This window comes from Seriola dumerili, unplaced genomic scaffold (genome assembly GCF_002260705.1).
Source record: "Seriola dumerili isolate Sdu_G_001 unplaced genomic scaffold, Sdu_1.0 BDQW01000192.1, whole genome shotgun sequence".
Taxonomy (NCBI): Eukaryota; Metazoa; Chordata; class Actinopteri; order Carangiformes; family Carangidae; genus Seriola; species Seriola dumerili.
The window spans coordinates 718,317-732,181 of NW_019174447.1; the positions used below are offsets into that span (position 1 = coordinate 718,317).

The window sequence follows — 13,865 nt, forward strand, 5'->3', positions numbered from 1 at the left end:
AAGGAGAAAACTTTAAATACTTCAGTGAACATTTTTAAGGAAACCTTAAAGATGAAACTTAAGGGTCTTTTTTGCAACTGCTTTTATTTTAAGGAAACCGTAACTCACACTTTAAAGAACCGTGACTCACACTTTAACTTAAGGTGTTTTGTGCAACCGGCCCCAGAGCCTCAGGACAGAACAAGTAGGTTTACATGATGGAGTTCTCCAGCTGTATATTTCCTCAAACCATAGATACTCGAATATTTGAACCCTTTCCAGAACCCTGTTTGAGCTTTAGTGAACAAACAGCAGGATTTTGGTCCCTGCCATTTTAGATCCTCAGGTCTTAATGTTTCATCACATGTGAAGAATATGATCATCTGTTGTCTTTATAACATCACATTTAGATCATGCATAACTGTTGTTAAAGTCAAAGTCCTCAGAGTCATCCCCTGTATTTCTGTGCTGTTCATAAAGTCCTGTTTTCTTCAGACAGTGTGTTGTCTTAAAGAAGAATCCAGCGCTTCAAACATTCAGTTCAATAGCCAATCTAACATCAATAAATCAATCAGTAAAAATGTCCCATCTTTTTATTGAACATATCCACATATGACTTCAAATATATCATTTTCCTTCAAAGTATAACTTTGACTTGTCAGTTAACAACAGTACACAAATATATTCAGTTATTTCTATTGGTGAGCAAACGTGTAATGTTCTCAAGGAAAAGACAAAAATAACAGTATAATAATCAGAGGGGAAGGTGAAACATCAGTTGGCCACATGGTGGCGAGATATGGTTCAGTTGTCATCATCGTGATCATCAAACACGTCAGCTACAGTCCTGCGGGTGGAGAGAAAACAGAGGTCACAGAACGGGTCTGAACAGGTTTCAGTTCAGTGTGAATGAGACTTACTTGTAGATTGATCCAGTCACTTCATCAAGAAAACCTCCTGGAGAAAGAACACAGAGTCGGTCAGCCATCACACCACAATCTGACATTTCTCATCACTGACATCATATCACACTCTACTGTTGACATCAAACCTCCCTAACCCTAACCTCCCTTGTGGGAGGTCCTGTTGGCTGAGGTGACATCCCTGTTTTCCAGGGACAGCTTGTTTTAGCCAACAGAGAGGCCTGGCTCCAAGCTATAGCAGCTGTAGAAATGAGGCTAATACCATCAACACAGAATTATCCAAACAATTTTTTCTTTTCTTTTAATAGTCTAGCCTGTAATATATTTATCTTGCATAGATTTTCAATGAATTGAGTTTCAAAAATATGGCAAGTCCAGTATCAGTTCAGTACTTTTAGTTTCCAATTACAGGATGCTTCCATAGGTCTATTTTGCAAGACAGTTTGCAACCCTACTAATTGTATCAGTCAGCCTTCACCATAGTTTATTAAAGTGCAAGAATTACCATGGTCAAAATACATGAAACCAGAACCACCCCCCATTTTTACTTCATAGATAAAAACATTGAATATTTTAATAATATATTGATGAACTAAAACTGGGAATGTCCCCGGTTTTCATTTAAAAAAATCTGTTGACCTTACTGTTGGCCCCTCTACCTAGCCCTCAGTTATCACTGTGGTTCAGGAGGTCCTGTTCTCTTTACAACTACGAGTCAAGTCTCAGGTCCCAGCATGTTGTTATATAACAGAAGTGACGAGTTCAATGAGCAGTAAGAAACTTTTCTTCTGTATAAATGTGTTTCTCACTCACCAGGCTGGCACAGAGTCTGGCAAGCAGGGCACACGTGGCAGAAACTGCACATCTGTAAACGAGAACCCAACAGAGTGACTGATGTAAGAGTAAACAGTTCCATAGTCATACAGCTACAAAAGAATCTGTATATCATATGTCCATATGTATGGAAGCCCATTTCTGTCAGCAAAAAAATGTTCAGAATGACAAATATAAAAATATGGTAAATCAAACCTATATCAAAACTTTGACTTTGTAAGTAAAATCATTTTATTTTAATGTAAAAGTCTAAATAAAATGTTCAAATAAATTGACATTTTAAATACAAATTCAAAATGTTGATATATTGTGTCATATAATTATGACTTTACAGTCTTTGGTGCCATCATTACTATTTTTAATCTTCTATGACATTTCATCCATCTTTTTTCTGGCAGTTGTGTGCTTCCATAAGAGAGGCGACATGTTAAAGTGAATGATTGAGGAAGTATAATGTGCACCCACCATGTGCTGATCAGGGCTGGTAGGTTGTCTTCGATTTAAATTTTGTTCAGGTTTTAATACATAATAACTTTAATGTGTCACATCAAGCTAAGCAGTAATGGCTGGTGGTTCCTCAGACTCTACATGCTAATTTTATGGTGCTTGAGATGTGCAAGTTGACATTTTGGTGGAAAGTGTGAACAGTGTCCAGTTTTGACGAAAGATCTTAGTCTTGGTGCCGTGAATATTCACAGCAAAGTAAAAACAGTCATTAGATGTGGAGATACCCTGTCAGGCCTCAAGGTGCTGCTGAAGAGAAACTTTCCCCTGACAGTGGTGAAAGTGTTGGACAGACTGAGCCACTCATCATCACTATCCTGAGAAACAGCTTCACTGACATTTGACGATTTTAGACAGATGGAGGGGAACTTTGATCATTTACATTTAGACAGATGTCCTGTTGGAAAAGCCTTTGTATGTTTGTGTGATGTTGGTTTTATTCTGCATTATGTGTCTGTGTATGAGTTCTGGATCAGGTTGTTTGGGTCAGAATCCTGAGGCTTCAAGTTTTCAGCCACACTCATGGTCCTGGGAGTTTGTACCTCTGTTAACATGCTGATGTTACACAGGTATAATGTTTACAATGTCTACCACTTCAGTTGTGTGTGTTAACATTTGCCAGTCAACACAGTAAACACAGCAGGTGTTTGGTCATATACCTAAGTACTGGACAAACTGAATTTTGGACCTGATAGTTGATTATTGTGTATTTTCTCACCTTGCACTCATCACAGTGTTCAGACTTGTCTCCCTCTTCACAGGGACATTTATCACAGCTGTCACAGTGCTGGAAGAAGACACAGTCAGTTAACAGGAGAGCAGATCACAACAGAGGTTTATAACTGAGAGGACACATGTAGAGGACAGCCCTTCTATTTCAACACGTAATCAAACAAGTCCCAGCTGGTTAATCTTTAACACAGTTGGTTCCCATTGCTGCACAATGTGATGTGTTATTGTGAAGGTACAAGTTTATGATTTCATTTCACTAATGTAATCTCAGACATACCTCACAGAATTCACAATATGAGCACAAAGAACCCTTGTGATAAGCACCATTATCGTCATCGTCATCATCATCATCGTCATCATCATCGTCGTCGTCGTCATCGTCGTCATCGTCATCATCATCATCGTCATCATCATTGTCTGCATAATCATAATATCATAATATTGATAGTAAATATACAACTTTGAGCTCTAGTACTCAACAATGCTACATCACAATACACCATTGATAATATAGTGTAGCGTAGTGACGCAGAAGTCCATATAATGTCAAAATATAAAATATATAGGTGATATCGATGTGTAAGTATCTTGGTGCTACATAATGTTACATGTCTGTTTTCATTAGTGACTGCTACAGTAGACATGATAACGTTAGCTAGTGGAAAATAATTGTTTATGCATTAACCTTTAAGCAGTATGTTAGTGTAATGGGTGGTGTATTTTACATATTATTTGATGGTTAAATATCAGTTTTTTAGTTTAGTTTTAATCAGTTTTAATTAGTTTTAATCAGTTTTAATCTGATGATGCGGTTTGAATGTAAAGATTTAACACAAATATGACACAATAAGAAAGCAAATACATGAGTTATCAACAGTAACAACTACAAGTAATGTTTTATCATGCAGTTCACACACACACACACACACACACACACACACACACACACACACACACACACACATTCATAGAACATCATTCATTCATACAACATGCTTAGGTCAGCAGATACTCACAGCTGTTTGTAGCTCTGGTCCTTGTACAGGTCACATGACCAAATCTTTGTAAAGGTCACATGACCAAACAATCATACAGGTCAAATGACCAATCTTTCATACAGGTCACATGACCAAACATTTGTACAGGTCACATGACCAAACATTTGTACATGTCAAATGACCAAATATTCATACAGGTCACATGACCAAACATTCGTACAGGTCAAATGACCAATCATTTATACAGGTCACATGACTAAAGATTCATAAATGTCACATGACCAAACCTTCGTACAGGGCACATGACCAAACCTTCGTACAGGTCACAGACATTCGTACAAATCACATGACCAAACCTTCATACGGGTCACATGACCAATCATTCGTACAGGTAACATGACTAAACATTCGTACATGTCACATGACCAAATCTTCATACAGGACACATGACCAATCATTCGTACAGGTCACATGACTAAACATTCATACAAGTCAAAAGATCAATCATTCGTACAGGCCACATGACCAAACCTTCATACAGGTCAAATGACCAATCATTCGTACAGGTCACATGACTAAACATTCATACATGTCACATGACCAAATCTTCATACAGGACACATCACCAAACCTTCATACAGGTCACATTCCCAATCATTCGTACAGGTCACATGACTAAAGATTCGTACAAGTCAAATGACCAATCATTTATACAGGTCACATGACTAAAGATTCATACATGTCATATGACCAAACCTTCGAACAGGTCACAAGACCAATCATTCATACAGGTTACATGATCAATCCTTCATACAGGTCACAAGCATTCGTACAGGTTACATGACCAAACATTCATACAAGTCAAATGATCAATAATTCGTACAGGCCACATGACCAAACCTCCATACAGGACACATGACCAGTCATTCATACAGGTCACAAGACCAATCATTTATACAGGTTACATGATGAAACCTTCATACAGGTCACGTGACCAATCATTCGTACAGGTCAAATGACCTAACATTCATACTTACAATACCAATCATTTGTACAAGTTACATGACCAAACCTTCGTACAAGTCACATGACCAAACATTCATTCAGGTGACATGACCAAACATTTGTACAAATCACATGACCAAACATTCGTACAAGTTACGTGACGAATCATTTGTACAGGTTATATGGCCAAACCTTCACACAGGTCACATGACGAAACATTTGTACAGGTCTTATGACCGAACATTCGTACAGGGCACATGACCAATCATTCATACAGGTTACATGACATTTGTACAGGTCACATGACCAAACATTCATACATGCCCATGCACTTCTACAAATCATCTGTGTTTGGTTGAACAGATTTACATTTGAACAGTTTTTGATCATTTGATTTATTTAATGAATGAAAGTAGGTTAAAGACACATGGACAGTGGTGATTGTCACATCATGAAAGTTCACAGTTTAACTAAAGAAGAAGAGAAACGCAGATACAACCATTTCATCTCTTGACCATATGATATCTGACAGTAGTAGCTCTCTTACTTCCTCTACACATAGAGACATTTCTCTCTTTTCCCAGACACTCTCTCCCTGAAGAAAAATACACTGTTGTTACGTTTCACAACAAATGAACAGTTGGACAAATATGTTTAGCTTAGTTTCACAAATGACTCAGATATTTGTATCAATTATATCAGAGCCAAATAAGCAGCAAATTGAGGGGAAACTGCATCAAACGCTAAACAAATATTCATCATTAATGTAAGCTACTGAAGTGTTTTATCTAATGGTTCAGAACATCAGCTTTTAGAAAATAAAAAGAAGTATGATTATTACAATGTTTATAGATACACTGAAAGTTAGTCTATTATCTTATCTCTGTTTAGCAATTTTACAAGTGCACACACCAGACCTGAAAACTAAATTCTCTGTATGACACGCCTCTTCAACAGACAGCAGCATGAATGCTCCACAGAGAAAGAAAGAGATTGAGAGATATGGAGAAAGAGAGAAACTTTGCATCTCTTGGTGCTTTTAAATTAATTAATTTAGATAGTGGCCCTCCTGCACCTCCCTTCGCGCTTCATTCTCCCTCTGTCTGTTTCTCTAGCACCCCAAAACCCCCCAACCCACCCCCCAGTATCACTGTCTCTCTTTCTTTCTCTGTAGATTCACATAAAGACACAAATGCAGGTCAGTCTGATCCAAAACAAATGAGAAAGGAAGATGGTAGTGGAGGAACCATTCTGGAGGAACCATTCTTTCAAACGAAACACAAATCAAAAGATCTCAGACTAGTGACCCCAATGACTGATTCCCAAGTCAGGCTTGGTTTGTGTGAAATTGGTTTTTCATTCTTTCTCTCTCTCAAATCAATGCTTCTGTAGTCCCCAAGTTCATATCTAGCGTACTGTACGAAGGACTTCGGACAGTCGGACTTCAGATGGGCCAGTTCAATTTCCCCAGAGTGCTCATAACTCTAGTTAAGCAGGGAAAAGAACAGAGTGTCAGAGACAGCAAGGGAAATGGACAGCTGGAAAGGGGTGGAGGAGGGACTTTGATTACCTATGAGCTCTGAGACATCAACATAACAACCGACAAAGAGATGATGAGGTTGTAAGAATGTTAATGAGAGGGGAGTGGCTAACTTTGTCTTAGCACCTCCCCTTTCACACACCGTCCTGTAGTGTACGTGCACACGTCTGTACCTGAAACGCATCGCCAACTGCACGTCAAAGCATCAGCCAGCACTGACACTAGGACTTTAAAATAATGCGGGTGTAGCCTTGTTTCTGAGCTGCCAATCACAGCCTGATCTGGAACTAATATCATGATGTCATCAACGTTCAGTGACAGCTGATGCTTTAACTGTTTACAATGTGCTTCAGGTGCAGATGTTATATGCTAACATTTATGCTAACACAGAAAGAGACAAAGGTATATGAAAAACTGCTGCATGTTTAATGTGACTGACCTTCATGATCATCATCATCATCGTCATCATCGTCATCGTCGTCGTCATCATCGTCGTCGTCGTCATCATCATCATCATCATCATCGTCGTCGTCGTCGTCATCGTCATCATCGTCGTCGTCGTCGTCGTCGTCCTCGTCATCATCATCATCGTCATCATCATCATCGTCGTCGTCGTCATCGTCATCATCATCATCGTCATCATCATCATCGTCGTCGTCGTCATCATCGTCATCATCATCGTCGTCGTCATCATCGTCATCATCGTCGTCGTCGTCGTCGTCGTCATCGTCATCATCATCATCGTCATCATCATCATCGTCGTCGTCGTCGTCATCGTCATCATCGTCGTCGTCGTCGTCATCATCGTCGTGGTCATCATCATCGTCATCATCATCATCATCAGCCACCAGACCTTGTTCAGAGCGGAGAGGCAGATCTTGTGCCTTGGCGGTGGGAGCCAGCGGGGTGTGGAAGGAGCAGAGCAGCGCAAGAAGCACTGCAAGAATCAAACTTCTCAATGAAGCCATGTTCACAGCCAAGACCGGGCCGACAAGAGAGAAAATACCCTGGAATCACTGCAGGAGTCCAGCAGCGTTGCTCTATGCCTATTTGTCGCACACACACAACCTCGCAAATTCAAACCCACTCACAGGTGCAAACACTCAGATAGACCGCTACAGTAGGGAATGGACACCAGTTATAATGGCATCCAACAGACAAGGTCCAGTGTAGAGACGATACTCCAAGCTGAGATCCAGACACTTGTTCCCAAGTCTTGGAAAAAATGATCCTTAGAAAACAGGAGTTCTCCCTTTCAATGTAGGACAGCAACAAGACAGGGTGTCTCTTAGTCCAGAGAAGCACTCGGGTGATCAGTTAAGACTGCAATAAGAAGCTGGGAGGAGCACCGTCAGTAACTAGTCAATGCTGGGGACACAGACAGGACTAATGTGAGAGTGACAGAAAAAGAGTGAGACCAACCTATGGGGTAAGCTGAGAAGAAGGGGGGTAGTCAGGTTGACTGACAGGGGCAAATGCTGGTGGGCAGGCCTGCACTATCCATAAGTTAAGTTACTCAGAGAGGGGAGTGATTTCCATCATCATCAAATGTTCAAGTTTAACTTTAGAACAGATGTTTAAGCTTAACACTAGAGAGGATCCCAGCAGAAGTAGGCCCTGGCAGCAATTACCATATATTGTGAGAGAAAGGAGAAGGATGGTTTGTCATGGAGCTAGAAGGACACTGGAAGTGAAGTTGTTCCCATTACAGACTGATGATTTTTTTTCACATCATCTTCCTTTTGCAGCAGGTGGCTGAACAGTTTACCCCTCTAGCAACAGGGCCCAGGAATTAGTTTGTCCGTCCATCCAATGCAGTGGTGCAAAGTTAGGTATCTAAACTATGACCTGTGGTATAGATATTTATGCTTTCAGAAAATGATTAGTAAGGAGTTAAGTGACTCCCTGACCTTTCCACTAGAGTACCACAGGTCCAGCATTTCCATAGACCAACCATCCAATCAAGGTTCATGTATCTTGAAAAATAAATGTATTTCTAGGATTTTTTCTAAGATATTCATGGTGAATTCAGGGAGAATCCTAATAACTCAGTAACACCATGAAGTCTGGTCCAATGTGATGGTAGGGATGAACCCTTTGCATTCTGGAAGCATTCTTGTTCTACCATCCCCCAGTCAAAGCGATGACTTTACGCACAAGATATCTGACGCTGTCAAACAGGACATTGATTGACAAGGGGCAAAACATAGTCATTGTTTAAAGGAAAATAACATCTATTTTGTCAGACCGTTTCCTCCTCAAAGATATGCATGGCGTTGTGTTAGTGTGTACGAATGGAAAGTGACAGAATGAAAAAAGAGGTTTAAATTCCTTGTTTCCCACCTCCACACACCTGGCCAAACACGGTGAGAGTGAATGTCAGATTGTCAGTTTTGGGATACAAATTGTCAGACCCAGGCCTGACCCCTCTTCTGTCGTGGTCCGGTCTAAGATATATATGTTTACAGTGAACTGACCCCATTACCATCCACCTTGCTACATAAAGGTTACTACTTCCTGCATTGGCACTTAACATTGGCTTTGAACATTAGTGATGCTCTGCACTATTGTCCAATGGAACGTATTCCTAGATACACTGACCTGAGATAACCCGTCTAACATCCCCTCTAGTGGGCAGATAGCCATGAAATCTGCTGAGCACAGTCATGGTAGGATAAATCCCTTAGATTTTAATGACTCCAGGACCTTTCGCTGCCCTCAGGACAAACATCTTCAGCTCTAAGAATAACTAAGAGCTTGCTTTGTTGAGTGCAGTGGACACTGCAGTGTGTAGTGGGCACAGTGAGGCCTTAGACTATTGCTCTCAGGAACTGAGGCATTTTCAAAACATGTTTAACAAATTCTGTCTTATACCTACAGTATCACCGTCAATGCTGATGCAGCCAGAGTATATGCACTACCCAGCATATAGGCCAAGCTCAGATACTGATCTCTTGTCTGTCCCTCCCCCTACACGCTGCCCCCAAAATAGATGGATTTGTGTGGGGGGTGGGGGGTTGGGGTGGGGTTGACAACTGCTCTATTTAAAACTGAACACTGTCAGAGTCAGTGTAATGCGAGCCCCCCTGGCTCTGTCTGTGTGGGACCAGCACAGTATCCCACACCCCCATCAATTCTCACCTATACATGCATGAAGAAAGAGGTTAATGACAGGAACCTCTGAAACACCTGCTAAACCAAACTAAACTCAATAAATACATGCACTCCACTTGGTCTTGCACACTGCTGTGAAGGCAGCCATAGTGTTCTCACTCCATTAACCTCATTATATACTTGATAACACATAATGATACTTCAAACATTTACCTTGTTCACTCCAGAGATTTGGCCCAGTTCTTCATGGGTTTGACATTAGATTTTTTTGTCAGTAGGTTTTGTTGAGGGTTTCACTGACATTATTGTAAAAACAGTCCTGGTTGAATGATCCATAATCTTTGTACTTTTAGTTTTAATAAGTAGAAGAAGTAGAAGAAGACAGTCTCTTCCTGTAGTTCTGAGAGCTACAGCATGTCAGTGTTAAAGTTTACGAGCACAGTGTGTTGAACAAACATTGTTAGGGATAAATGTGTGACACCATGAGCAGCAACCTGCAGCAATTCACTTTAAACTGAGTAGCCAAGTCAATGACATCATAAGTACTGGAAGATGTCACAGCTCTGACCGGACCAGGGAGAACGTGAAGAGAAACCACCTGTGACCTGGTCTAGACCTGGTCTAGATTCACGTAGACCTTCGGTCTAACAAAACAGGTGCCCTAGATGACTGCATAACCAACAAATCTTATCCCAGTGCATTTCACTTAGAGGAGGCTCATCCTTGTATTAACTGATTAGATTTTACATCATCACCAGTATCAGTGCCTATTTAAAGCTTTAGACGCTGGGTGCAACAGCACAGGTTGGAGAGCAGGTTGGTGGTGAAGTTTTTAACGGTGACAGACTAGTGGCAGTGAGGAACAGCTGAGTTGGAAAGAGCAAAGGACAGAATGAGAGAGGAGATCAGATCGAGATGAAGACTGCAAAGTGGCTGAAAGTGGAGATGAGCTCTGACATGCCAGAGACATTTCTTCTCTCTTAGTTTGGACCACTGACTCTGCCTGCACTGACCCACTTGACCCATTTAGTTAACTGTCACTACTGTTTAATTCCTGCTCCCTGTGCAGTCTTAAAGAAAACATGTCAGTTATCATCAGCTTGCAAAAATACCTGGAGCATATCTGACACTGTTGTAGCTGGGAGCAGATGTTGACCCCTGCTTAAAGACCCTGACTCCATTTAACTCCAACATGTGTGGATAAAGAGAAAAAAGTCAAAGAATGGGTGTTATTGAAGGTGTCGGAGAGGGTGTTGTGAGGTGAAGAGATGACAGCGAGTGCACTGCATCGACCCATTCATCATCAGATCTGACATTCCTCAGCAGGATTCATTCGCCTCCCTGAATCTGATCCAGAGGCACATCCAGCCCAGGCTCTGTCCATGTAAGGACCGTCTAAAGAGGGACATCACTTTCCACGATACAGTTACCACAGGGGATAGCTGTGTGTGTGTGTGTGTGTGTGTGTGTGTGTGTGTGTGTGTGTGTGTGTGTGTGTGTGTGTGTGTGTGTGTGTGTGTGTGAAAGGGAGTTAGCACATTAATTTAAAGCTCTGATGGTGGTGCTGCTGTAATGAACTAATAAATCTTTTTTCTGTGGTTCTCCTGGAGGTATCCTGCTGTGTCCCGTCCCGTCCCCCCCCCCACACACACACACACACACACTTACATTAGAACCTTTATTTAAGACTCTATTTAAGAGAAATCAGCAAGGGTGACCTGCATTTAAAACAATGCTGAGATTACAAAATATGAAAAATAAAAAAAACAAATAAATAAATATAGATAATCAACAATAAAAATCAACTGAAACATTTACCATGGGAGATACAACAATACAAATACAGTGAGGTCAGTTAAAACAGTTACAGGGAGGTAATGGACGGTTATTAACAAAAAGAAAAAAGATCAAAATGTGAGTGGTAAGAATATCCTCCATTTGTAAAGGTGCAGTTTATTTAAGAACTTTAGGCTACAGTATGATTCTGAGATCTCTTATTTGAAATATGCTCCAAAAGAAATCTTAGTGTCACCTCTCTAACCAGTTGGAGAAGGTCTAAGTCAGAGGCAGGAGCTCTATGCTGTCAGTTGATACAGGCCTAAAGGTGCTATCATCTGTGGTTGACTCTCAGGCTAGCAAGTTCCTGATTCCTGTATTAGCTTAGACAGCGAACACAATAAGGATGAAGGTAAAGGGCTGCACCTGTAACCACAGTGGTGATGTCAGAGATGGGAAAACACGTCAAGATAAATCATTGGAAGACAACAAAAACAAGAAAAAACAAGCTGCTCTCATGTTTTTGAAGGTGAAGGTGTTTGTGGAAACAGTCGACTCTACATTTTGGAATATGAATATGTAAAGGATTCAAAAACTGGGTTGACTGTGTTGTTTTTATCTGCAAGTGCTGCTTGGGGCAATAAATGTAAACTACATGTTAAATAATTTCTACTTGACAATATCCCACAATGGGTGTCCACCATAGTTGAGCTGAGTATGAGACATCTTACGTGCTGGTTGTAATAACTCTGATGATCCTCTGAGTTTTCTTCTAGCGCCACCATCAGGTCAACATGTTAACATGTCCAGTACTTTGGTTTATGATCAAATAACTGCAGAATTAATGACATTCCCATCAGCCTCAGCTCTACGCTGTGATTAGTGGTAATTAGCAAATATAACATGGTAAACATTATACATGCTTAAGCCTGTTAGCTTTGTCAGTTAGTGTGCACCTCACAGTGTGTCTACACATATCTGATGGAACAAATACACTCCTGTTTCAATCACTCCAGCTGTGCTTTTACTGTATACACTGTATGTATGTTAAACAACTCAGAGTTTTTTTACACTTCAAAATCTATTTACTTCTTTTTACACACGGAATCACAGTGTGTGCTGATCCTACAATCAGTTCTGTACCTGAACACATCACATTACAACACCTGTGTGAGGTTTAAAAATGAAGCCAACAATGAAGAACCAAAAGCTGCAGTTCCTCTAATGACCACTAGAGTCTGGCTCCAACAGTGAGTCAGTCCAAATAGACTCTTATGTTAAAATGTCCAACTTTACAGCAGAAATAAACATGTTTACAGCCTGGTACAAAAACAGTTTTGGTCTCTAGAGCTAATTTCTTCCTTCATGACACCTGTTTATATAACTCACCTGTTAAAGTTATCTAGAATTGTAGGCATGACCTCTTTGAGTGACAGGTGGGTGAGTGTATGCTTGCCACAAACCAGCATGAACAACACATGCCCCTCCTCTTTGTCCATTTTTGGATTAGCTGGGAGTTAGGGGCGGAGTCAGACCCTGCAAAAATGACAACAGTAGATTAGCTCACTCTGAGCTTCAAAACTGCTCTTCAGAAACCCATGGGTGATGTCACAGAGGCTACGTCCATCTTTATTAAGCTGCTGCTGCTCTGCTGACATGCTGTGAGTCAGTGCTACATATCTGAATTTATAGAGCTTAACACTTTCACCCAAAGCACTTTATGATTTACCTCTCATCTTCAGGAAGAGAGAGAGAGAGAGAGAGAGAGAGAGAGAGAGAGAGAGAGAGAGAGAGAGCCTGTGCATCTGTTGAGCTGAAGATGAGAGTTGAAGAACAAAACAAGTTGTCTCCTCATTGTCACAGTGTAGACAAACTGTTTATTAAGACTGTGGCAGTTTGAATGAATCCTGACAAAGAACAGTATCAGTCATAGTCTAATAAAAACAATGGTACATGTTGGTTTACATAGAAAATGCAAAAATGTACAAACCATGACCCCAACATAAAAACATCACATCTAAACAATGAATAGGTAAAGGTACTGTACAGGACATCAAATGATATCAGCGTCTTATTTAGTCTCTCCTACGGTTATACCTTTCTACCTACTAACATACTGTTGTAGTCCACTGTTGATTGTATTGCTTTGATTTATTTTGCACCTTTATTTAAAATGTGGATTCAACTCTGACTATAATGTCGTCAGTCCAGCCTCATCAAAATTAAAGCTGCAGTCATTGACCGTTTGGCCACATGGAGGCAGCAGAAAAAGATGAAAACAGCATGTAAAATATTATCACCCTGTAAAGTTGTTATGGTGAATGTGTCAGTAAACAGCTGTTTATCTCCACATCCACAGTCATAAATCAACATGATGATCCAAGTGCAGTGGAGTCTGTCTCACCTGGTGAATCTCAGTCCAGTGTTCCCTCTCTGTGTTTGGTCACCAGCTCCTCTTTA

General features: G+C 40.6%; 1 protein-coding gene across 1 annotated transcript; it reads right to left on the reverse strand.

The window, feature by feature from the left end:
* Positions 1-754: 754 nt before the first annotated feature.
* LOC111227974 (secreted acidic protein 1A-like) lies at positions 755-7,483 on the reverse strand. The gene is made up of 6 exons (XM_022753733.1): positions 6,955-7,483; positions 3,250-3,389; positions 2,959-3,027; positions 1,716-1,767; positions 900-936; positions 755-826 (listed from the first exon to the last, which is right to left on the reverse strand). Exons 1-6 carry the CDS (start codon positions 7,481-7,483, stop codon positions 784-786), a joined length of 870 nt encoding a protein of 289 aa, XP_022609454.1. The 3' UTR covers positions 755-783.
* Between the last annotated feature and the right edge of the window lie 6,382 nt (positions 7,484-13,865).

Coding starts and splice junctions, on each gene's coding strand:
- LOC111227974 (XM_022753733.1), bottom strand. CDS start 7,483: ATGGCTTCATTGAGAAGTTTGATTCTTGCAGTGCTTCTTGCGCTGCTC. Junction 1,768..2,958: donor AACACTGTGATGAGTGCAAG/GTGAGAAAATAC, acceptor TCTCGTTTACAG/ATGTGCAGTTTCTGCCACGT. Junction 827..899: donor GTGACTGGATCAATCTACAA/GTAAGTCTCATT, acceptor CTCCACCCGCAG/GACTGTAGCTGACGTGTTTG.